Here is a 25,264-nt window from a genome sequence, read left to right as displayed (position 1 = left end):
ATCAGGCAATCAAGAGAAAGATTTGTTTCCTTTTGCAATATGTATTTCAACCTCTGTAAGAAATGACAGCGTTCTGGCAGAATCCCAGCAGGAAATAAAGAAATCTCAGTTAAAACATAACATAATAAAAGCCAAGAAGAAAATCAAGACTAAATAAAATAATTATGTTATTTTTTTTATTCCAAATTTGCTCTACAGACAGTAAGGGCCTCATCACTCTTGTCCTTTATGTGACCTGTAAGGACTAGGAAGTAGCAATGCTCTCTCTCCAAGCTCCGTACCACCAGTGCAATGTGAGTTTGGAGGCTGCTTTTCCTTCTGCTTCCTGATTGAAAATATTTAGGCAGCCATGTCTCAAACTCATCAGCTCTCATCCCACAGAATGGGGATGATGAACATCTCTCGAAAAACACAGCCCCTGGCAGCTGCATCTCCCCAGCACTGTTATGCAGCACAGAGGCAAAGTGAAGGCTCTGTTAAATGGATCCTTTCAATGGGGCAAGAAACTCAATAATTCCTGGTGTCCAGATCCATACTCACACTTTATTTCAACCACATGGGTTCTCATTTCTTATACACATCACTAACAATGGAGATGGCTAAGTTATTTACAATCAGTCTGTGCGACGTACGAAAGCAGGAACCCTGCAAAAGTCATTTATTCAGTAAAATTTTAAACATCTGAAAGAATATGTATTGGAAAGCAGGCAAGAGGGGCTGGTTTTATTCTCTCGTCTAACTGAATTCATTATTTCATTCTGAGTATTTTTTGGCTGCTATATGGTCATTGTGATCGCAGACGTAATTTGTCACTATAGGGTCTGCAGCTTTTCAGCAGTCTAAAAGACACCACCAAGTGGATGAATTTGACCTGCATCTCATCCAGTTTGTAGAGACCTACATGCACTGACAGGGCCCAGGTGTTGCCTCCGCCCTGCAGCTCTTCAGGCACTGCAGGGCCTGGATTCTTTCTCATGCCAACTTTAATGGTCCTGCACATCTGCCCATTAAATCTAGCAACATGTTAATTGAAAGTGTGTTCCTCCTTGTAAAGGAGCTCTGCTTCTGTGGTTCTGAGAGTGCAATGCCAGATAGCACAGAGGCAGGGGTCTATATCAACAAAAACACATGCTGAGAGAAATAACCACTTGACCTCAGCAAACAGATAGTCAATTAAATAATCTGTGGTAATTCTGTAATATCCTAAGCAATCATTCTGCAATTAGAACTGTATTAAACACATGGCTAAGTGCAACGGAGGCACTTTAGGGGCTGATTTTGAAATCCTGGCTGGGCAGCGTGATGTGAGGCTCTGTGGAATGCGGGTGAGGAGGCCCTGACCTGCGTTTGTCACTCTTAACCTTGCTGTATAAAGGGCAATGTTGCTGCTAAATAATATTACTCTTATAGGCTCCTAAAGCCTATTTTCCATCATCTGAAGCTTCACGTGGATTGGATTTCTTTGGTGTTGTAAGATGGGGCACGACAGCCTGGTGGAGCCGAGCACCAGCTGGGAAAGGATTCAGAACAAGGCACAGTGGGTCTTCGTTTACCGTCTAAATCAAACTCAATATAAAAGTGCAAACCTGAATTACTGCATCCTGTGATTTTCTATTTTGTCTTGCGGCTCAATCCTCTGCCTGTTGGAACAGCATCCCAAGGAGGAAGGGCAGGAGGAGTGAGCCTATATATCGTACAGGAAGTCCGCAGAGGGAAACAAAAATCTTGAGTATTGTCTTCCTCATTGTGCAAGAGAAAATTTAGACTGTGCCAGACTAAACTGGATGTGGAAGCAAGCCGGGAAGCTAAATTTTATTAGATTGCACTGAGTATTTTATTCACCATGAGTATACCTTGTGATTGTGGCTGGGAGGTGGCCATTTTCCAGGGCCAATGTCTCAAAAATCTGGCAATGTGCGTGCAGTACATTACCTGTACATGGGCTCTGGCAGTGCCTGCTGGAAGACAGAAGAGAGATGCTGCTCAGAGAAGCTGAAATTCAGCCTTCCTCAATAGCTTTGTTCAGTCAATTTTGGCCAATTTATTTCTTTTTCTTTGTGTTTCAAAGGGAGCTGAAAAACAGACAGCATGTCATAAGTTTGGAGCAAAGACAGGAGCTGTCTGGGTCTGGGCAGACTGAGCAGAACAAAACCTCTCATCCTTTTCTGAGTTTCAGCATATCAACAGCTGTTCATCTCCAATGCTGCTCAAGGAATGCACGCTCTGGCCGGTATTGAATAAAGTATAAAGCAGGGTAATGGAGCTCATTAATTTGCATTGATGTCGACTTCTAGAGAAGCAGTCCCTGCGTATTCAAAGCCCTGGGGGTTTTATATGCTTATTTAGCCGATGTCATTACAAAAGAATCTATCACAATGGGAAACAGGTTTTACCGTGTAGTTTGATATGAGAGATGGAGAAAGTTGGGCCAAGTGCAGATGCAGCTGGCAGTGCCTGGCTAAACCTCAAAGCGCTGTTTATGCAAAATGATGCAGTACCTGACAGGTTGTCGGCAATATTTACACCAGCAGGCCCCAAACTAGGGGTTGTGGCACTTACAGTGTGAGTAGGAGCCTTGTAAAAGTAAAACTGCTTGTGCTGGTATTTGGGTCACAAGGCTGTAGAACAAAGCATTTCCATAAAAGTCGATAACTACCAGCAGAGAGCGGAGACCACCAGTATGCACCAGTAGTGCCCAGGAGAGTGAAACGAGGAGAAACTGGGAACTGAAGGAGTCCAGGGAGCCCACAGCTCCCTCAGAAACTGCTGAAGACACAGACTTTGCTGGGTGCAATCCTCCTGTTCCCTTGTATATGTTACAGAACAGTGTAATCATTAGTTTTGACTCCTTAATATACATTCTCTGAAGCCAGAGATCTTTTATTTTCCTGCATTATTTGCAGACAGCAGAGTGAATAGAAAAATCTTTTCAGCACAAAAAAAACCCCAAAGTATTGTACTCTGACTATACTGTCCAGACTTGATTTTCAGAGGATTCAGCTGACAGATTTGAAAATGAATGTGAATTCCTGGCTCCGCTCACACAGGGCAATGTGATTAAAACATCCGCTGGCACCAGTGAGACCTGGTTTCATCCAAAAGGAGCAAGGCAGAACATGAAGGTTAAAAGCCAACCAAAGAATGGGGCTCAGCAAGCAGCACATCCCTGCCAACACACTGCAAACCAGGAACTCTTCCCAAGTCCCCTTTTAAGATAATTAGTCATAGATGTTGCTAGATTCAATCTAAGCTTCATTCGTGTCGTTGCCCCAAGGATGTCAGGGTGTTAGTAGGAGAAGGAAGAAGAAAAAAGAAATTTTTCCCTTGGAAGGATATATGAGGGCTCTAGTCTTCTTCTCACTCCATTCAATACACTTTCTACTCACTATGATCAACTATAACCCAAGATGACATCCTTTGCAGCCCCCTTCTTCATTCTCCTCTTGTTTTGAGTCTTACATACTCCTTTATTCCTCCCTGACCCGTTTCTGCTTGCTGGGGGATCCTGGCACTGAATTTGCTGCATGCTTCTGAAGTCACAGAGGCCTGGCTGGATTTCATGTCTAAAAAATGCATCAGTTAGCTTTTTAAACACTCATACAAGGCAGGACCTAATACCTGGAAAATCTACTTGCCCAGCTTGGCCAGCCCTAGGGTTGTATTAGAGATGCAGCAGCTGGACCTGAATTCCCATAGCCCTAGGAGCCCGAATCCCTGCAGCCGTGCCCAGCAGCCGCAGAACTGGCACACAGATCTCCCTCTCCCAACAGGCACAGCTGCGCTGCATTTCTGCTCCTCAGAGGCTGTTTACAGAGTGCTCTGTACAACTCCCTTTATGTCACTTGGCAGGCTGCAAAGTAAACCTACACGTACAAACACCTCCAAGAAACATATACAGCTATTATGTGGCTCATTTATCCTCCTGAATTTTAGTGTGACACTTCAGCTGTTAACCACAACTTCTATCCACGCTTAAAGTCATGGGAGACTTGCTGAACTCCACTTGCAGCAGCTCAGATTTTTGCTAGGGTTACAAATTGTCATGAACTTAGCTCCTTTCTTGCAAGCAAAGTGATTCATGGATAAATCTGATTTCCTTATAGTACAGACTTTCAGACTGCAGTTCTTCTGTAGACCTTTTTGGCTGCAAAGCATTTGCTATTACTCCTATTTGTGGAATAGTTATACTACATCTCATAGCATTATTCTCCTCAAATTGGTAGCTCAAACTTGGAACATCTGAAAAGAAAAATGGACAAACTCTTCAGCACATTTTTCTGGCGGGGAATTATTCACACACAAAGTAATGAAACACGTAGGATGCACGGATGCTTCATTAATACTTGGCATTTGCCTGGCATTGCTTGAAGAAATGTAGAGGCCCCAGAATCATAATTTTAACATTCTCAAACTTTCAGTTAAAAAATATGGTGTGACTTCATTTCCTAAAAACTATCATACTGAGGCATCAGCCAGCCAACTGTGGGAGGCTGAAGGATATTCTCTTAATTCTATAAACCTCTCTAAATGCTTTATAATTGCTTCAGTTAAGCAGCTTCTGTAACAGAGCAAATGCTACCTGGGAGAGTTCGTGCTTTAATGAGTTTAGCCAACGTCCACCCAGGGATGCGTAATGCCTGCACTCGGTGTCCATCAGTTTGCCTGGTGTTGTTGTCATTACTTGGCTGTGCCCGTCAGTAACTCCTTCCCATTCGCTGGACATGCAGTTGTGCAGGCAGTGAGGGCTGCTCCAACAATAGGCAGTTCTTTTGCAGTTGCTGGATGGGCTGCAGGCTGGTGTTTTGATGGAGACAATTAGTCTGTGTCACACAGCTGTCCCCTTTCAAGAAGAAATGTTGGCCAAAAAGCTCTTCCAGACTGAGCCAAGCTCAAATATGCCCCTAGAAAGACTTATATTGGATGCAGTATGCAATAGTCTGGGCAGCATGTGTGAGGTTTGATCTGCTGAAAGCTGCTTATTATGAAGGGTGTATATCTGCATGTGTGTTTGAGAACTAGTGTATAGTTCAGATTTATTTAGGTAGCTTTCTTCCTTATCAAATGGTTGGTGCATCAGGATACATAACCAGCAGATTCACCCTTCTGTGCAGCACCACGTAATGCCTGAGGGACTTGGCTGAACAGCACTGCTACAGTGCAACCAAGGAATAAAGGAGTCCTCACAAAGGAGCTGGAAAGCCACCAGTTCCTGGAGCTCTCGGGAAGTGGATCCACACACCTACAGAAAGCTGACAGCAGAGAGGGAATTACAGTCAAAAATCACATGCCTAATGAATTAATGAACTGGCTTGCAGGAAGCAGGGCTGACAAGTTCCTCGATCCTGATCTCCCTAATTGTTTTGTACATGACCGGAGTCAAACACACCAAGAAAACACATACAAGCAAAGAGGAGGAAAGTAATACTGTGGACATTTGAATGAAGCTGCTGGCCTGACAATTTTAGCTCCTATTTTAATGTAAATAAGTACAAACTCAGTAGATGTAGAAGAAGGAAGGAAAGTGTTTGCTACTCTGATCTCATCAAACTCTGCACACCATGAACTGAAAAAATGTTTTCTAAGCACTGGTTGTATGTATTCTGAAACATTTCACCCTTAAAACTTAACCAAGCTTTCTGTACATCAGGCCAAAGTTTACCTTTGGAAATGGAAAATACTTTAATCCTCATAAAGTCTAATTTCATGCCAACAGCTTTATTAGGGTGGACAAGGGCCATTTTTTCTTTTCCCACTGTCTTCCATAAACTCATCAGACTGGGTAAATGATTTCGGCTGCCATGGAGCCCAGCACAAATCATATGCATTGTTATAGAAAGAAGGGCTGCCATCAGTATCCAGGAGTTAACCTGGACTCATTGGTGAGGGATGCTCTTCTACTGTAGGGAGTGGGATTTTTGGTGGGTTCTCCAGGGCCAAAATTTCCTTCCCTATGGAAAAGGTGGCCTTGGCCAAAGCACTGCAGCCACCAAGCCTTGCCATAAAAAGCAGCAGCTGGAAGGCTTTCAGCTAACCAGCTCTCACATCTCATGTGCATGAGGGCCCTCACAGTGCAAAACCAGAACTGGCATGTTTTAATAGATTTTTTTTAGGGTGCTATTTTTGAACTGCTTTTGCTTGATCATCTGTCAGTTTAAGCTACCAGATTCTTTGTTTTTTCTTCAAATTGCTTAATTAAGGCTTCTGGAATTTCACAGCACCACTCGATTCCTGGGTACTGGATCTTTTATTTAACCTTTGTCTGAACCAAAGTTCTGAGAAAGAAAGAAAGAAAAAAAAAAAGGAAGGGAATAAAGCCAGATATTTAAGGCCTAAGTTGCTGCTGGAATCATTAAAATGCTGAGCCAGTTTCGCTTTTGAACTCATTCAAAAGCTCTTCCTCAGAGAGCCTGTATGTGAGAGCAGGTCTATTCTTTAGCTTTATATACTGGCAAGCAAAGGCAAAAGAAAAGGATTATTTGTTACCCCTCTAATTGTGGTTGTTCAGAAGAAGAATAAAATATTGATTCTCCTTCTGTCTTCATCCAGGGAGATAACAATTGTACCTCATTTCTCTGATGTTAATTCTCACCCATCAGTTTATAAACTGCCATTCGTGCTCACAGCTAAATGTTGTCTGAGACACTGCAGTAATTACGAGTACAAAGGTGAACCCTTTATTGCATGTGAAATATGGATAGAGGCATTTTCAATAACTGGGCTTAGGAGTTCATCCAAAATATGTTTGCAGCTGCTTTGAGGCCTGCAAAATTTAATAAAAATCCTCTGAGAAGCTTTTTTTTAAAAAAAAAAAATTATATTGCACTCTAATACTCTAATTTGGCTTGGGATGGAATGCAGTGTCTTTGCTGCGATATCATGAATAATTCGAGCGAAGTTTGCAAAACACCACATGCAAAATCTGGAGGGAGCAGAAAAATGCAACTCAAGGGGTGCAGATGTGTCCCTTGAGAGCCCTGCTGAGGTGACAGTGGGACTTTGGCCCCCAGAAAAGCATATAAATGAGACTCACCTTCCCCCAGAGCTCTGCACTTGACTTTGGGAGATGCAGAGGCATCTCCCAGCAGAACCAGCAGCTTCATATTCAGCCCTGTTTGATATAATCTTTGGAATTGTGTTTATATAGAGCTCCATATGTTGGTTTGGGAGGTTTGGGGGAAAGATAATGCGTCATCTGCTGCTGTAATAAGCAGAGCACCAGGGAAGATTGGCTGACCCTGGCTGTGTGCAGCACAGGAACAAGGAATGCTCTCTCTGCAGATGATACAGCGGTCGCCCATCACTGCCTCACTGACTTGCTTCAGGCTTGGATTGTGTGGAAAATGTTTTGCTTTTTCATCAACAGAAATAGCGGCATTTTAACATTGTTCCGTAATTGAAATGGGAAGTCAAAGTTTTGAAGAGGGAAAACAGCCTGATTTTATTGAGATTCGTTTTTTTTTTTTAATCTCAGCTACTCGATTTTTTTTTCTGTCAAAAAAAGGAAAATTGAAATCTGAAACCGTCTCCAAGAAACTCATTTCTATGTGTGTGCCATCAGGGGGAAACCAATTTTCCACACCCCTCTGGCAGAAATCACCAGAGCAGCCCCTACTTTTGCCTGCAGAGAAGGGGGAGGAGACCAATGCCTTGCTTCCAGCAGCTGGAGGGGATCTGCACGCCTACATGGCCATGAGCAGTGTGTCCACAAGTGACCTGTGCAAGGTGCCCACTCAGGATGATCTGTTCAAACCCAACCCTACAAAATATCTTTGGTTCTAAAACAACATCAGTTCCCACACCACACACAGAGCCCAAAGTCAGCACCAGCTGGAAGAGAGCTGTTCAGGTTGGAGGTGGCCAGGGATAGGAAAAGGAGTAGAGGAGCTTTATATCAGCATATTCTTTCTGTATAAGAGAACATAATTTCTTTCTTTAAATTTGGAATTTTCATGTCTCAACTTCTCCTCCATTGAGAACAATGAATTAAATAATGCTTAAATCTCCCTCTAGCTTCCTTCCTCTATAATGAATTTTTTTTATCTTTTAAGGGAAGATTAAGACAAAGTGTCTCTGGGAGAAATAGAAAATTGAAGATAAAATTCCCTAAGAAACTCTTGTTATCTCAGAAAGAAAAAGAAGAAGGAAAGAGACCAGGAGAAGAAATAAACTCACTTTCCAAAATGTGGGGCTTTGAGTTGAGAACTGGACAATAATGGCAAATTTCAAAGCATTTCTCAGAGGTAATCTGGATTTTTTAAAATGCTACTTTTCATTTCAGATGTTTTGAATGAAAGCATTCACCAATTTCAACCTAGCCCTTCAAATCATATCTACATAGACACTTCTAGCTGGTTCAGTGTCAAAACGCTGCTACTTACGCAGGACCCTGACACCATGTTTCAGGGCTTGCACACGGCCGGGCTCCATGGACATGCTGAGCATCGTCTGCTGCCCACCGATGGTGCAGACCTGGTTTTCCTGGGCAGCTTGCTTGAACATGATCATGAGCTGGTTGGCAATGATGGTGTTGAGCACAGAAATGACGACCATGGGAAACACGAAAGAGATGAACGTGTTGACCTGTGGAGGAGAAACAAGGCACGGTCAAGGCAGGGGAATGGTCAGCAAGGCAGGAGATTGTGATTCATTTCTCACAGCAAGAGTAGCAGCCTGCAGTGGAAATATTTTCCCTTCTCTTGAACTTTGCCTTTGGTTTTGAAGGCTTATTGCACAGAGAGAAAGCTCAGGCACCACTGTCATGTGTTCATTTAGTGGTGTCAACACTCAAAAAAGGCAAATTCACTCACACCCAATTACGATGTCTTTACTTTTTCAGGGCAGCTCATTTCCAGAAGTGTCATGACCAAAAGATATCATTATCTTTTTATCTTGCCAGTGGCAGGATGCTTTGTAGCTTTCATTGTGCGGAGCACGACTCCTAAATAACAGTATGTTATTATATTTTTTCTTTATTATGAGCTCTACTCGGGATATTTCAGCTCTGGCCTTCCCTTGTAGATTTAATGACAGCTTTTTGTTAGCCAGTAATCAAATTGTCTAATAAACCTTGTGCCTTAAAAGATTAAAATTGATCGGAATAAACAAGTGGAAGTTATAATGGGTTTAGTACAAATTATTTGATTACTACAGTTTTGATAAAATTAAATGGAGGATCAAATTAAGCAGTGATTGAATCAAGTGGAAGTCACTGTTCGTGTCAACTAAAAGCAGAAAGCTTTCGTGAGGGCCTCCCTCTCTGCCTCGAAACTCGCTGGAGATCAGTTTAGCAACGCAGCCTGGGAAGAAGATTAGATGTGTGTTCCTGAGGCTCATCCTCGCTGCTGGGGGTCTTGGGAGGAGGCTCATCACATCACTGACATCAGTGGGTGAAAGAGCAAAAGTCCCTTAGAGCCTTGAAGTTTTAAAATTTCAAAATATTAACAAGAATCGAACCACGTGCTACAAACCACTGAGGAAGCAATTTTATTAAAAGCAATAGAACAGCCACATCAACGAGAGGATAAGAAACAAAAAGCAATGGGGACCCTCGCCCCGTGGTAGGGTTGTAAGGCATGCTAACTTTTTTCACTCAAACAGACACATCTCTTGCAGATGGCTGCCTTAAAATACAGAAGTGACCCCACACTCTGAGCCAAATCTATGTTCTTCTGCAGGAAACCTCATCGACCAATGAGTGCTTCATCTGCTTGGGTGCAGAAATCCCTTCTCCAACACAGCAAGATCACCGCACTGTCCAGGTTTCTGTTCAACCCCCAGTATCTAGTTCAGATATGTGTTCTCTTTGCTCCGGAAAAATTCAGAAATACAAATGTAAATGGAAAAATGAAGAAAAAATCCTCCAACCCCCGTAATGTAACGTGGGATGCATGAAACAAAGAATTAAGAACATAAGTGTAAGGGTAACAGGTGCACTGACAATCAGAAGCACTCAAGTCTCCATGATCATAAATTTAAGCAAGATGTAACTTCTCTTTTGGTGAAGACAGGCAGTGCTTTTCTTGCCAAAGTTTTCTTTTTTAGATCAAGTCTCTGTACAACTTTGTGCTCCAGAGCTCAATGCGTTTAGCAAAAGTACCAGCTGGGTTTCATCTCCAGCAGTCCATGTTGTGAGAGCATTGACTCTCAGTTTATTCTTGTAATAATAATGGAGCTACACCATAGACAATTTCCGGAGGAAATTCCTAGATATACTTCCCCACTGCAAGCTACTAATGGTCTCTGTTGTTAAATATATACTTTTCCAAGCTCCTCTTGTCTTCTAAAAGATAGCACATCTCACAGCATCCTGCGTACGAAGAAGAGTTATCTTTTGGAGTTGCTTCAAGATGTTAAGATAGATCCTTAAGTGGTAGGCAGCACGTTCTCAGCCAGCACAAAATAAGTTTTTCACAGTGAGAGCAATCTGTGCTTGTAAAGAACCTGCTTTATTTCACCTTCACAATGCAGTTGTGCTGAGCTGGTACACACAGGGTGAAAAGCCTTCCTCAGGCTTACCCAGCCCTGCAGCCCTACAGTCCCACATGGCTATTTGTGCTGCTTTAGCTGCTGAATATCCTCTGCCACCACTGAGCAGCATTTGCAAATGAGCAAAAGGAAGCGCTTCACTCTGCCACCAAAGATTCAAGTTCACTGAATTTCACTCAATAGCTTTGCCCAAGCTAAAAATTAGTCTTGCCTAATAGAATCACATAGAAACCAAAAAGTCTGTTCTGAGCTTTCTTTAAAGTTTTGATTCATTCCCTAACAGTACTGTGAAGATTTTAAAGAGCTTGAGAAACTGTCAAGAATAGCATTATGAATTGCTACAGCAGAAGTGTAAAAATTGCATACATTCTATGAAAGGCTCCATTAATAGATTCCTATCTGGTCCTGATTTGCAGCGAAGCCCTCCTGCACTTAACAAAATTCAAAGGGATGGAGAGTTTTAATTTGTGGGAAAAAATCATTTTCAAATGCAAACACTCCAAGACAAAAAGAGCCAGTGAAGCAGATCTCTCCCAGCACAGCCCTTGTGCTCAGTGCTGTCCCTGGCTCTCACTGGGCTGTGCATGGGGCACAGCAGTGCTGCTGGTTTGCCTCCAACAGCACTTTGAAGCCAGCAGAAGTTTCCTTTCTGCATTGGCAGGAGCTGGTCTGGAATCCCAGGACTACATACTGAACAATGTTCAGGAGCAGAATGACTTGGGTGTTTAATGAGATTTTCATTAGTGCTGACATACTTCATTATCAGTGGAGCTATAGCTGCCAGTGAACACCTATTACTGTTCATTCCTTTGGCTTCTTGCATACCTTTACAGTCCTGGGAAGAAGGATTTAGACAGTATCCAGCTTCATTTTTGATCTAAAAGTCTTAGGCTGTATGCTGGCTTACCACAGAAATGACAGCTTGTGCAATACCACATCCAAACCGCTGTATTCAGGTTGTTTGAATGCAAAAGCAAAGTGCTATGGCCTCATCTCAGCTGCCACCAAGAGTTCAGGCTGTTTATCCTCCCCATTAAAACTTACATATATACATATTTTTTTAAGATAATGCAATACTACAATGTTTCCCTCTAGCAGGAATGAATGAAACACAGAGCCACTTCCATGTTGCTGACTCTCCTGTGGCCAGAGCAGCCCTAAAAGCCACTCAAGCACCAGGCTGGAAGCATTTCTGGGATGGGATTGCTCCTCAGGACCAAGTCATCATACAAAGCCTTCATCTCACATGGCACAGAGCCATGGACTTTCCTCCCAGCAGCATTGAGCAGCTCTGCTTGGGATCAGTCAGATGTGTTTTTCCAGGACCCCAGAGCACGAAGCATTACAACCATGCAGCATTTTGAAGGACTCCAAAGACAGAACAGTTCTGAGGATGAGGCTCCAAGGGCTCATGAGAAGACAAATGGAAATTTATGGAAATTAAATCACACTTTTGGAGGATAAAAATGCAGTTATCAGTCCAGTCAGTTATCCAGTCAGCTCAACTAAAATTGGACTTTGTGTTGTCAACTGAGCAGGACCCTGAGGAATTCAGCAGGCTGTGAGTTTTCTTGTTCCTTCCAACCAAGAGCATGGGAGAGACACGGGGGAAGGGACCAGCACAATCAAGTGAAAGAGAAGAATAACACAGTGATGGAGTTTGTCTCTTTCTGGAGTTTCTGGTCTCTTTCTAAACCTTTTGCATGGAACACGGCTCCCCTGGCTCTGCAGAGCTGACATGATTTGCTTCTGTTGAGCCAACCCTCGCATCACGGCTGCCGTGGTTTCCCCGGGTTACTGCAGGAAGCAGGCATGGCTCGTTCACTGCAGTGATGGGGAAGGTGGGCACAGAAATTGGCCTAGCAGCTCCCCAGAGGGCTGAAACGAGGGATGTGAATCAGACGTTTTGTGAATGTTGTGCTGCAGGGTGACTGCTGGAGAAACACGGACCCCAAGGGCTTCTTTGGAAGGAGTTTTTCCCTCCTACTTGTCAAGCCAAGGAAACCCTAAAGGAAGGCTCTGCTCCAGCTGCAGCAAATCACCTCTGTTGCCAGCAAAATCCAATTGTCCTAGCCCTGAAATGCCAGTTATTGGCTGCTTATGTGGTCCAACACTGCTTTGAAGCTGTTAGCAGGTATTAGGAGTTGTTTGACTGGGTCTTGGACCACTCAAGTGATTAAATGTTAAAAATTATGAAGATATGGTAGTGAATAAAGCACCTCCACTGCTAATATTTTAATAAAAGAAAGCCAGGAACCAGAATGGCTCATCATAATTCATTTTTCTAAATGAACAGTCACACAAACAAAGCTTGAAATGCAGGCAGCAACCAGGGGTCCCAAGGAACAGAGCCAGGGCTCCCACTAGCATGGGCCTGACCCTACAGCAGACAAAGGGACAGCTGAGATTTAGGTCAGCGTTAGCACTTGTATATGACTCCTGTTTCATGGCAGAGAGCTGAGATGCTCCCCCACTGCCTGGATTTTTCAGTGCAGAGATCTTCAGCTGTCCCAGAGACCTCTCGAACCCTGAGGACACACAAGGAAAATGGCTGCGAGGCCCCAAAGGAGTTGGCAAGCTTCTCAGATTTGCTTTTCTGGTTTCCTGGCAGTGACGATGGAGAGGCTGAGGATGCAGGGTGTCATGCTTTTGAGCACATCAATTAAACATCGCTGGGATTTAACAATCTATTACATTCTGGTTCACCTCATTTCTAATGGAAATGAAAAGTAAATTCTCCTCCTCCTGGCTGTGGAGGCTGTGCTGTTAGCATATGTCAATCAGAAAAGCACACCCTTCATCTTTTGGCTGCCAAACAATCCTATGTGACTACATGTAGTTGAAAAGTCACTAGTTTTCTCACTTGTTGACTGGAATTAGCATATTTTACCCACTCAGTGAATAACTTCAGCACTAATAATCGCTCTGCTCCATTTGTGGGTGCAGCAACCTGTGGAATACAAAGCAGGATTGGGAGGTGTGCATGATGCTGGCACGCCAAAAGAAGCATTTGGCTTTGCCACTTGTGTTTGAAGTTCACAGGACATATCTGATTAAATAATCTCTTTTTTTTTTCTCCCGTTATAAGTAAGTTCCTGTCTAGTTAAAGCCTATCTTTGCACAGTTTTCCAAACATCCATGCCAAGTGTTTAGCAGTGAGCAGCTCCGTGCCATTCCTTGGATACAATGGGGCAAGAGAGACTCTGTCTGTAAGCGGTGACAGAGCAACAACTGTTCTCATAGCCTCTACCTGGGAAAAGAAGGAATGTGAAATCTGGAAAACAGCCTAGAAAGGGAGTTCAGCTATACTGAAAAATTTGGAGGCATTTCAGTAATTTCAGCGTGGCTTGGTTCAGAGCATACTATTTAGCATTAGATTTTAGTACAAAGTATTTCCTGTCTTTCTTCTCTTGGATCATTAATTCAATAAATATCTAAATTAAATCTGCGGACTAAAGATGAAGCCTAAAAGTGTATGAAATTGAGAGAACAAAGGAAAGAACCAGAGCTGCTGGAGCAGGTACCTAACACCGAGGTGCATGCAGTGCAGCACATGACTGCTGGTCCTTATCCCAGATAGTTTCATCCTGGCACGGAACCTCAAATAGGTAGTTAAACAGGAGCAGGGCTAGGTGCTGAATGCTGTGTAGGTCTGGAGCTCTAACAGGCCACTTAAGCAGGAGCTTGATCTTTGCACATTTCTCTTTTAACTCACACAAGTTTGCCTGTCACGCTGTGTTTCTGGTGCTGCAATGTGAAACAGCCCTGATACCGTCGTCACCTGCAGGTGCTTTCATCAGCCATGCAAAATGAAACCCCCTTGTCTCATGACCAGAATGAGCATATAAAAATCTGATGTGGATCTGGGTGGTGGGACATTATATCCTATCATCACCATAGCAGATGGCCAAAGAGAAGACATGGCCACAGAAACTTATTGTCACACCTTATGCTCCGTACTTCTATTCAGCTATAGGGGGTATGGACTCAGTGTCTCCTACCCAAGGTGATAGTGTGACTGTGTGATTTGCTCTAATCTCATCTCAAACTGCTCTACTGTTCACTTTTTTGGACCGCAGGTGTGGAAGCCTTCAAATGTGTCCTTCAGAGGAAAAGACAACAGAGGAAAATCTCAAATACAGACGCATCCTGCTCAATCCATTTTTCATTAAATAACTCAGTGGGTTTTGCTGAGCTCGGCTGGCATCAGCTGCAGGAGCTCAAATTGGCCAAACTTCTCTTTTTTAGGTCTTTGCAGGAGTCTCTTTCTTCTAGTCAGCTTTCTTCTTGTTTTGGATAAGGTCTGGAAATAGGAGGCTGCAGGTACTGCTGCTTAGGTGAAGAAAAAGCACACAAGCCTGAATATAGTCTGTCAGATAGATCTGACTGATGCTCCCAAGCAATCAGACTGGGTCTTGTCCCCATGACATTACTGCTCTGCACCCATTCATGTCGATGAGGCTGAATTAATCATGTGGCAAGGATACATGAGCCTCAGTTACTGATACATCCATTCACTGGTGTTATTCTATCCACAGAAGTAAAACTGCTCCAAGGCAGCTCCAAGGCTGATATAAAAGACCTGTGTGTGAGCTGTGGCTGCTTGCTCCTATAAAGAAATATTAGGTTTTGTATGGATAGATATTTTGATCAGAATAAAATGTGTGTTACCACGTGGCTAATAGTGATAGCATGCTCTATTTTCAGTCTACGCTGTATCTCAGTCCACCTAAAATCTGTTATTGTTAGCATCTTGTGCTTGCTCCAGAGCAGTAATAAAGTGACATGCATTCTCTCTTTGGATCCAGGGAAACAACAAGAGAATGACCAGTCAGTGTGGAACAGAACATGAAAAATAATCAACATGTAAGATTTTCAAGCCTGTGTGAGGTCCTGCACTGATGAACTATAACAGGAATGCAGAGCAGCTAATGATCTTGAGAAGTGAACTTAATCACACACTCTGCAGGAGTTAATCAGATACAGAACAGATGGAAATAAGTTGCATACTGACAAAAAATCCATCATATCTCCATGGCAAAAACATTCCTCCAGCTTTCCCATTCATAAATCTCCCTCCATGGAGAAATCACTTGTTCATAAAGAACAACATCTGATGCAGAACAACTTAAAAGTGTCTCTTGCTTATGATAGGGTGGCAAAGATGTCACAACACTGAGTAATGGTGGCATGCCTGAGCTTGACTGGGTACCTGATGAGATCATTTAACCTCATTTCTATGCATTGTTAATAATCCTGTGACCTAAAGTATTTTGAGATTTATCATAAGTAATAGCTGAAAAGTATGATTCACACATAAGTGTTTGATATAAGGCTTATTATTCCTAATTGTACACAAGGGTAATATCCAAGTATGAAAGCCCCTGGGGACCTCAGAACTCCTCGTTACCTTGCTAAATGTCAAAAATCTTCACTATAAAAATTCATAAGAGAAAATTTCCTCCTCTCCTAATCTTTAGGACACCACTCTCAAATCTGAATGGCTCTTGTGTTTCTGGCTCCCAGTGGTAGAGAAAAGCTGTGAAATTCAGGAAATCTTGAAAATAACACACTGGAGAGCTGGGCATATGGGAAGGTTTTAAGGTTTGCTGAGTGTGATGCAGAATGCCTTATGGTACCATTTACCTCTCTGTAAAACTTAAGGACAGCAGAACATTTCTTCAGGAAAAAAAAAATAATAAAACAATTGCCAAAAAAACCCCAAACCCTCAACCAACCAAAGCGACCTCCCTATGGTGACACTTGATGAAGATGATGAAGATAAGTTTGGGGCCTCATTCAATCTAGAGATTACTGCCACTGACTTGAGGGATGTGTGGAAGGCAAGATGTCAAGGTTTTGGCCCAGCATGGCTGCTCCTCCCTCATCCTGCTGAGGAGGAAAGAAGTGAAAGGGCAGCACTGTCAGTCCTCTGTCATGCCATCATTAACCTGAAAGATTCAGATCTTGTTCTCTTCCTCCTTCAGGCCTTCTTATTTTCCTGCCATTGCGTGCATTGAGCTACTAGATAAATTAATTAAATTTACTCAGTTTTCTTGCAACAATAATAAAGTCAATTTGTCTGCTGTCAGAATGCTTACTGGCCTTGGCTTTGCTTCTCAGATCTAGTTACCCATTACACAATTTAGGGCAATATTTTTGGTTGAACAAAAGCTCAGTGAATAATGTTCACGATTTTCCCTTTGAATGTGCAGGTCGCTGCTACTGCTTCCCTCTCACCCTCCTCACCAGCTGTATCCTACTGAAGGGGAAGTAATACTTCAGCTTCAAATGACAGGTTGGAAATATGCTTTAAATAATTTACCAGTGCATTTGGATTTTGGTTCTTGCTATCCACTGGTATTTGGGTTCCTACTTGCTTTCGCCAAAGGGACATTGCCCCATAGCACCTATCACAATATATCTCTTTTCCTCCAGCTCTGCTGCTTGTCAGCCCTCTAAATATTTCAATAAATGCTCGTGTAGTGCCTCATGCTTCTGACATCTGAGTCATAGTAATCCAGATTTTGCCGTTATTTTCTGTCCATCTTCTTGCATAACTTTTCTACAGTACAGTGCACACCAGTGGTGCTCATGTGGGGGATGTTCATCCATGGGAAGTGCCTCCCCAGCATGGTGCTCCCTGTTGGGGGTGTCTAATGAAGTCTTTGTCAAAACCAAGAAAAATCCTCTTTCTCATGCCATGAGTGTAGGCACTCAGTATATCCAAAGCTCCTGCTACTGCAGTGTAGGTTTTGCAGCTGGGACAGGAGCAGGAGCAGCTGCTGCAGACTTAATGAGGGTGCAGACTATGCCTATGTCTTGCTGGTGTATCGCCATGTAAATAAATCACAGCAGCTGTTTTTGCAAGTTTTGCTTCCCTAATGTCTGCTTGTTATTCTGTACTTCTTCAGTTCACGCTTGGGATAGTCATTGTAATGAATGAGACTATTATACTTGGATACTGTCTCACAGAGAGCATGTCAAAAAATAATCAAACCATGGTGACAGTCAATTATCCCCCAACTTTTCTTGTTCTGTCATTTGGTAATATTGAGTCATTTCAGCCCCGATAATCAAAATGGATGGCTTCAGGCTCTGTGTATATTAAAGCAATTAAAGGGACCAAGCCAGCTTGGGAATTTCTAGCCAGAGTTTTGGAAGTAAGCAAAAGGCAGGAGCATGGCAGCACATATAAGAGGCAAAGATTTCTAGCTGTAAAATCAGTGAAGGGTTAAATCTAGTGGTGGTTTCTTTCTCTCTTCCCACACTCCCATGGCAATGTATGGCAGATGGATATTATGCTAGGGAAATGCATGGGACTGTTCTGCTCCCACAGTGGCCACCAGCACGTGGTGTGATCACTGAACAGTGGGGTCTCGCTCTGTGCAGGGCGGGGGGGGAACTGTGCTGCTGGGGGCAAGGTAGGGAAGTGGGGATGCAGCCCCCAGTGAATGGATGCAGGCAAAGGTGAAACAAGCTAGGTGACAGGCAGGCACACGCTCAGAGTGGAGGGCAATTAATAAATCGTCTCCAGCCCCCAGATGATCCTAAAGATTTGAGGCAGAGGCTTTGCAATAAACCACGCCAACCACTACACCCTTCAGCCTGATGCATGAGGCACGCAGGCCACAGAGGGATTCAAAGGAGAGTTAATTTAGAATCAAATGGAAAGAACAAATCATTCTCCTCCTGAAACACATGGGACTTGAGACTGCTTTTACAGTCTCTGCCAGGTGAGATGAAGGTAGAAGGGGGTAAGAGATATTATAGATGTCTGAGAGACAAGTGAGGTCATGGCAAGGAATGCTTTGTCTGTTGATTTATGTTTCATGAACGAAATTTCTGAAGCTGTTTGTAATATTTCATATGTGCTGAAAAGTCACATTTAAGATAGCTGGTAAAATAACAGCTTGTCTACTTAAAATAATTAGTAGTTGACAAATGGGTTGAATTTTAAATCCACGAGGAGCTTTGGTTAGCACTAATAAATGTTGATTAAGGTAGCAATTAAAATCTAACAATCTCTCTGGGGGTCTGAACTTTAGAAGTTTGGAACATTCCTCAGTTTACTAAGAAAACGTGGCAGTTCCTCCCCAAATTACAATATTAAAATGTGGCAGCACAGATAATTTATCTTTATTTTTTCCAGTTTACACAAATTAACTGCAGATGGGGCACAAACCAACGCCTGATCCACACAAAATCAGACCTTGTCATAGAGATCACATTTGGCAGCGTGGGCTTTTAGCATTATTGTAATAGCAGGACTTTGCCATGAGGTCTTTCCAGAAGGTTGGGCCACGGCACTGAAGAAATTAAATCTTTTCTGGAGTAGGGTTGGGAAAAGGTGATTGGGAAAGGCTGATTTGAATCATTACATCCAGCAAAGCACTGGGCTCTCTCTTGAGGGAGTTAATGCTGTTAACACCCTCTTGAAGTCCCTATTTCCATGGCAGTCCTTCCCAGGAGGCAGTACTCATCCCTCTTCTCATCAGGCCTTGAAGTGGGATGGAGAGATCTCTGTCTCTCCTTCAAGATGCGCTGCTGCCTTGGAAATGTGGTTGACCTCTCAAAACTAAACAAGGTCAAGAAGCACAGAGTGTGTGCAGCTCTCTGCATCTCCCTGCTGCTCTGAGAGACACAGCTATGCAGCTCCTAATCAGGGTGATTGGATTAAGAAAAAGTGTGGACCAGGTAGTAGCATGAGGAAGACTAAATTATCTTCCTCTGCTATGCTTGAACTGCACAACCAAGGCAAATCAAGCAGCATTTTTTTTTTTTTTTTTTCCTCCTGTAGGCTTAATTCCCTGATTTGTGATCATGGGACTATTCAAGAAACTCTCGGGGCTTTTATGAACTTGTTAGACCTGAGAAAATTTCAGTCATTTCTCTGCAGTTTCTATTTTTGAAGGCGGAAAGTGCATTTGTATTTCACAGAACACCACTTTCTTGCTGGCCAAATACTTTCCTTTCCCCATTCTTGCTCTCGGTAAAGCCTAAATAGAATACACAACCAGATTTGTCTTCCTTTGCCACACACTGTGTCCTCCATTAATTACACTTCCTCCCCCAGATCACAAGCTGAATGCCAACAGAACAAGAATAGGAATACAGTGTGAATTGGGAGCGACTTTGTCCTCCCATGTTCCCAGCGTGAATAGGAATTCACTGGCAAGTCTGCCTTCCTCAGGCAGTCTGAATGACCAGATGTGTCATTTTGTTGTTATATTATAGTTAGTTTTTTGTAGGTCTGTTCCTGCTAGTTTGGGAGCAGTTGAAATAAGGTGTCTTTCCTCCAGAGTACGTACAGTGGCCTCTGTTGAGCAAACAGACCAGCATGGAATCTGTGCACAATGCAGTCAGAGCATTCAAATCCAAGAGCTGCTCCTGGGGAAGCAGGGAACCAGGACCTTGTTTCCTTCACTCAGTGGGGCTGCTGGCCCTGGCTGCTTTCTTCCTACCCTAGCAGAGGAGACCTTGTCTGCATGGGGATCAGCAGCCTCCATCCTGGACAGCTTCTCATTCTCTGATGACCTGCATGATTTGCAGATGTATTCTCAGCCCAGCTTGTGTGATCTGAACTTGGCTGTTGTTTTTTTTCTACAGTACTGTGTGTTCCTCAGCACATTTGCGGGGTCCATCCATTTTGCAAAAGATATTTGCAACAAGAGAGAGATGGAGAGCTAAGGATGTGAAGTGCTGGAGGAGGAAGGAAAAGAAATCTGTCCAGGGAGAGAGAAAAATCCCATTCACTCTCTATCAATGTATGCATCACCTTTCTTTTCCTTGCTTGGGTAAAGATTACATACAAATAGCTCAGATAAAGGCAGAAAGGGACAAAAAACGAAAGATAAGCAGAGATGCTCAGAGCTATTTTTTTCAAGGGAACTTTGAGAACTGGGAACAATTGTGCATTTACAGTTGAGCGAGCAGGTTGTATGACTGGAGGTTTGAGGTCACTCCATGAAGACGGACACAAGGGCGGACCTGGCCAAGAACTGGAGCCACAGCCAGACACAGGAGGTCATTGGGGAGCATTGGCTCAGCACTGCAAATGAAGAGATTTCATGGAAAAGAGCAGCTGCAAGAGGTTCCCAGGTGGACTTAGTCATCTTGGATGTCTCCACCCAAGCCAATCCCTCCAGGAGCATTAAATCCAGCTGGGAGAGATGCTTGTGATGCAGTGACGGCATGGGGCTACTGTAGTAATTGTTGCTTTTGGTCTTGAAATGCTGAAAATCATGAAATTCCCTAAGAAAGATGGGGTGACTATTCATGCACAGGCTTACAGACTACTTTAAAAGGGACCTACTTGATATTTCTACAGTAATACTGCATGCTCTGCTGTTCCACTGTAGAATTACATGCCTCATGCTGAGGAAGGAGGGGTGCGTTTTGCCATTTTGTAGGGAAGATGAAGCAAATGGAGGAGCTCTAGGAGACCTGACAGCTCCATGGATCTCAGGGGATCTGCCACCTCAGAGACTGTGGACGTAAGCATGCACAGGGTAGGGAATGAAAGTACGTGATGACTTGAGGGGAGCAAGGGAAGGTGGGAGCAGGGAGAGCAATTGCAAATCTAATGTGTCTGGAGAGGAGAGCAGGCACAGGACCCTTCCTTTTTCTGGTATCAGTGTCTCTGTTGGCAAAATAAAATCCCCTGTACTGAGCAGGTCAGACCCCAGTGTGCCCTAGTTGGTTTCAGAACTGGAGTTCCAGGCCTCAGTGGGGATCTGTAAGGCAACCAGAACTCCAAATCCTCACAGCTCTTCAGGAAATGATCGCAGAACAACACGTACCAAGAAGGTCGTGGCGCTCCGCTGCAAACCATAGCAAAGCCAAGTCCCAGTTGCACATCCATTTCTCAGAACTGATTTTTTTTTTTTTTTTTTATTTTAAATAGTATTTAAAGTGCAAAATGAACACGTGGAACTAAATGCTACAGGATAAGACTGCAAATGAGACTAATAGGGCAAATGTCAGATTTGTTTCTGGTGCAGCTGCTGAGGAGTCATTGCTGCGTACAGACTTTATGTAACCTCTGCTTTGAGGCTTAATCCAGCTACCAGATGAGTGGTGGGAGGCAGATATTCTGCCAGTGGGTTGGTTTCTTTGCTGTTCTTAATTTCTTTGAACCTTATCCCAAAGCAGCTGGCTGTAGCCAGTGTTGGGGATTGGCTATAAGTCTGATGGATGAGGCCAGTGTGAGTTGCTGGGTCAGTTAACTCCTTGGGGTCTGTGTGGGGCTCAGCTGCCTGTAAAGTTATAAACTGCTCTTCCTTAAATTCAGATTCTGAATGCAGGTTTAGAAAAATCTCCATTTTCCTGTGGCAGCTCAGCCTCCTCTATAGCATTTTGCAGCCTGCTAACAGTAGGGATGTTTTTCACATTTGTCTTTCTCAAAACCAAGAAGGTCCATGGAGGGATGCAAAACACGCTGACCTAGAACTGGAGCAGAAACCAGCTCCTGACACTCTGACTTCTTCAGTGCAGGAATCAGGAGTGAAATCCTGCAGATACCCAGCAGCTCCTGATCCTGCTCAGGGAGCGTGGCTGCAGAAGATGACAGCAACCACTTCCCCTGCTTGCAGGGACACTGCCATGGACACTGCTTGTGCTGGTCTTTCCTATGCATTAACTAAAAGAATTTCCTTTTTAAATATAAGTAATTACTTGCAAACATTACTGTATTTATCCCTAAGGTAAGTTTCCCAGACACGAGAAGACTGTCTCAAATAGAAACTTTTCTTCCTCAAACAGCTATGGAGGCAGAGCCTGTGCAGTAGAGGAGGTGTTTTAGCTAGATGGAATAATCACAGTGTCATGAATGCAACCAGGATTTCCCTGTTAATTACCTAACTGTTTAATTAAGGGGTGATTTTTTTTTTTATTAAAATTAACTCTCATCTTTGTGAAGTACGTGGCTTATGAAGGGGATAGCACAGAAGTGTTTATCACTGCTGCCCTAAGATGCTAATTTCCTTATGTTATGACTTGTAATCAAGATAAATTTTCTCTGACTTATCTACCAAAGGTAAGACTTTACACTGGTTTTGACATTTAAATTACCTTAAATTTGCAAGTCCAATATTGTCATAAATATTCATAACCAACAACTGAGTGTTTAGTCCTTAATTTTTTTTCTAATTTTTTATTCACTCCTTAGATACTGGTTTCAGAACAAGCACAGGGAAATGGAGCACTTGGCTCTGCTGCCAGCAAGCAGGTTGACACACCACATTTCTGTCTGACGTTGCTGTGTAACAGCCCACGTGACAAAGATTTGGTGGTGAAATCATCCTTCGACTCTTTTCCTTACGTTTATTTGCAAAAAGCTACTTACACTCAATAGTTATTGGGCAGCGGTGCCGTAATCCAGTGCCACGTCCACCACTGTAGGAGGTGACAAAAGGCCTGTGCCAGCTGCACTATGGACCACCCCCAGCTCACCCCCACCCCAAGGTCTCTGTGAGACCCTCCTGCTGCCAATGGCTCATGGCGTAGCATCCCTCCCCTTCCTGAATCAGCACTTTGCACCACAGGGCCATGCTGACTCACATGCTGATCTGTTAATGGGCAAGTCACATTCATACTGCTCTCTGATGTGGAACTGAGGTGTCTGCTCTGGGTGGAATAAAAGAACAATCTCCAAGCAAGCCCAGGTTTGTGTTTGCTTGCTTGTTGTTCAGTTAGCTGTGCTCCACATTCAAAATCCTGCCTCAAAATGGATTATGGAAGCACTTCTAATATTATTTTTCTTTCCAGTTGAAAAGAAATTGCATCTTCAAGTTATGAGGGTGGTAGGAGGAGCATAAAAGATCTGGGATTTCAGAAATACTGAGGAATGTAATTATTTGGTGGGACTGCATTCCCTGTGCTTGGCACCTGGCACCAAATTCAATGTCAGGGCAATAAATTTAAGTCTTTCCAGGTTCACCCACCATGACGGCCCCTCTTGTTGGTCATGGTAAGGATGAGCACCAGAACATGTGAGGATCAATCTCCACAGCTCTGAGCTGATTTGAGAGGCTTCACTTGAGTAGAAATGGATAAAGAAGATGCCAGAAATCCCATACTCTGTTCTCTCAAACAATTCATTGCAATGTAGGAAGAGATGCTCCTGTGTCAAGCTGGTAGGAAAAAAAAAATAAAAATGACAGCAGCCTTAAACCTCTTGATTTCTGATTCAGTAAAAACCGAGAGTCTTTTAAGTGACAAGTTCTCATAAATAATTCCATCTAATGGAAGACAGTTTGGTAATTGCAATACTTTCACTTATCCTTTAAGTGCAGAGAATTCCCATTAACTCTCAGTATTCGGGTACTGAGATGAATTTTCATGGAGAGAATAGAGTGGCACATATAGTGGTGAATTGGTGGAAGGAACTTGAATTTATTCAGCAATTTATGGACAAAACCATTATGCTGTTCATTAAGCAAAACTGTCCATTCCCTTCTGGGTACAAGAAAGTTTTTATTATTCCTGTTTTTCAAGTTAATAAACTGAGGTAGAAAACAGTGAGATCTAATTGAAATCTTCTTCACAAGCATTTTCACAATGGATTTCTCTGTTTTGTAGCGAAGTTTATTTTAAAATAAAGCCTTAAATTGACCTGAGAAATCTGACTTCCCATTCTTCACTCTCGCTCCCATGTAATATTGCTTTGACTAAAGGCAATAAAAAATGCACAGGGGAGCTGAAATGCCAGACTAGCAAGCTGAATACATGGATATTATAAACGAATAAAGCAGTATATAGACTTTGGGAAAAGAAGCATGCTGCTTCACCAAGGCAGGGAGAAATTGGCCTGCTAACGTCTGTTGTTTAAATGAGTTCTTGGAAGCTTGGAAGAGCGACTCTTCTACTTGTCTTATGTAGTGCACTCTGAAACCAAGTTAAGGGAATTACACATCTGTGTCTTGATTTTTCCACTAGCACTGAAGGTGCTGATGGAGGAGCAGGGATGTTGGAGCAGAGTAGGCAAGGATGAAGGCGGATGCTTGTTGCACACCAAAGTCTGATCTCATGGAGTTATGAGCTGTAGTGTAACAGCCAAGCAAGGTTCAGCCAAGGGTATCATGAGCAAAGTAACAAGGGTGAAAGTACACTGCCCTTCTGGTACTCTCCTGCTGGCTTCAAAAAAAGGTGTAACCAAAGATGTGAATGTCACATCCTTAACGTTTGATGCGCTTAGATGGAGCTGGCAATGATAAAGCTCTGCAGGTAGAACTTGTGGCAATGGGAAACACTCCTATGAGTCATCTTTTCTGTTTGGCTTGTATCGAATTTCCAGCTCAGGGAAGCATTACTTGATTTTAAGACAGAAAGTAAACGTTTGCAAGACTCAACTCCCTGCTGGGAGTTGTTTACAATCAACATGTGAGTGATCGCCAGCAAGGGGGACAATTGCCAAAGCAGAGCCAGACCTCAGCCAGCCCAAGGAATTTGCTGAGCATTACTTTATCACAGCTGCAAATGTTTTTCCTTGGAGATTTTTCAGGCACGCTGCTTCCTCCTTGCTTGCACAGAGAAGGCATTGCAGCTGGTCACCTGCTCAGCTCCACACCAAGGCATGTTTCTGCCTTCTGTCACTGCCTTCCTTGATTATCTGCATCTCACTGTATTGACTGTTGGTTACCTTAATTTCTCTCTAATCAGCTCTGTTTAATAGTATTTTTTTGAATTAGTTGTTTTTTTATTTGTTGAATTTGTTTCCATCCCCAGTCCCAACCACGCTGCCATCTCTTTTCCTGTACTTACAGCCTTCATTCATCTG

General features: G+C 43.1%; 1 protein-coding gene across 3 annotated transcripts in view; it reads right to left on the bottom strand.

Annotated features, from left to right (window-relative positions):
- Window positions 1–25,264, bottom strand: part of NTSR1 (neurotensin receptor 1) — a 50,007-nt gene that overhangs the window by 8,725 nt on the left and 16,018 nt on the right. For all 3 annotated transcript variants that reach the window (XM_085241738.1, XM_085241737.1, XM_010722496.4), the window contains exon 2: window positions 8,379–8,580. In XM_085241738.1, the coding sequence (XP_085097864.1) occupies window positions 8,379–8,580 (202 nt within the window). The remainder of the gene's footprint in view (window positions 1–8,378; window positions 8,581–25,264) is intronic.

This window comes from Meleagris gallopavo, chromosome 22, assembly GCF_905368555.1.
Source record: "Meleagris gallopavo chromosome 22, MGAL_WU_HG_1.1, whole genome shotgun sequence".
NCBI lineage: Eukaryota > Metazoa > Chordata > Aves > Galliformes > Phasianidae > Meleagris > Meleagris gallopavo.
Note: the sequence above shows the minus strand (reverse complement) of the source record. Positions and strands in the feature narration are given on the sequence as shown.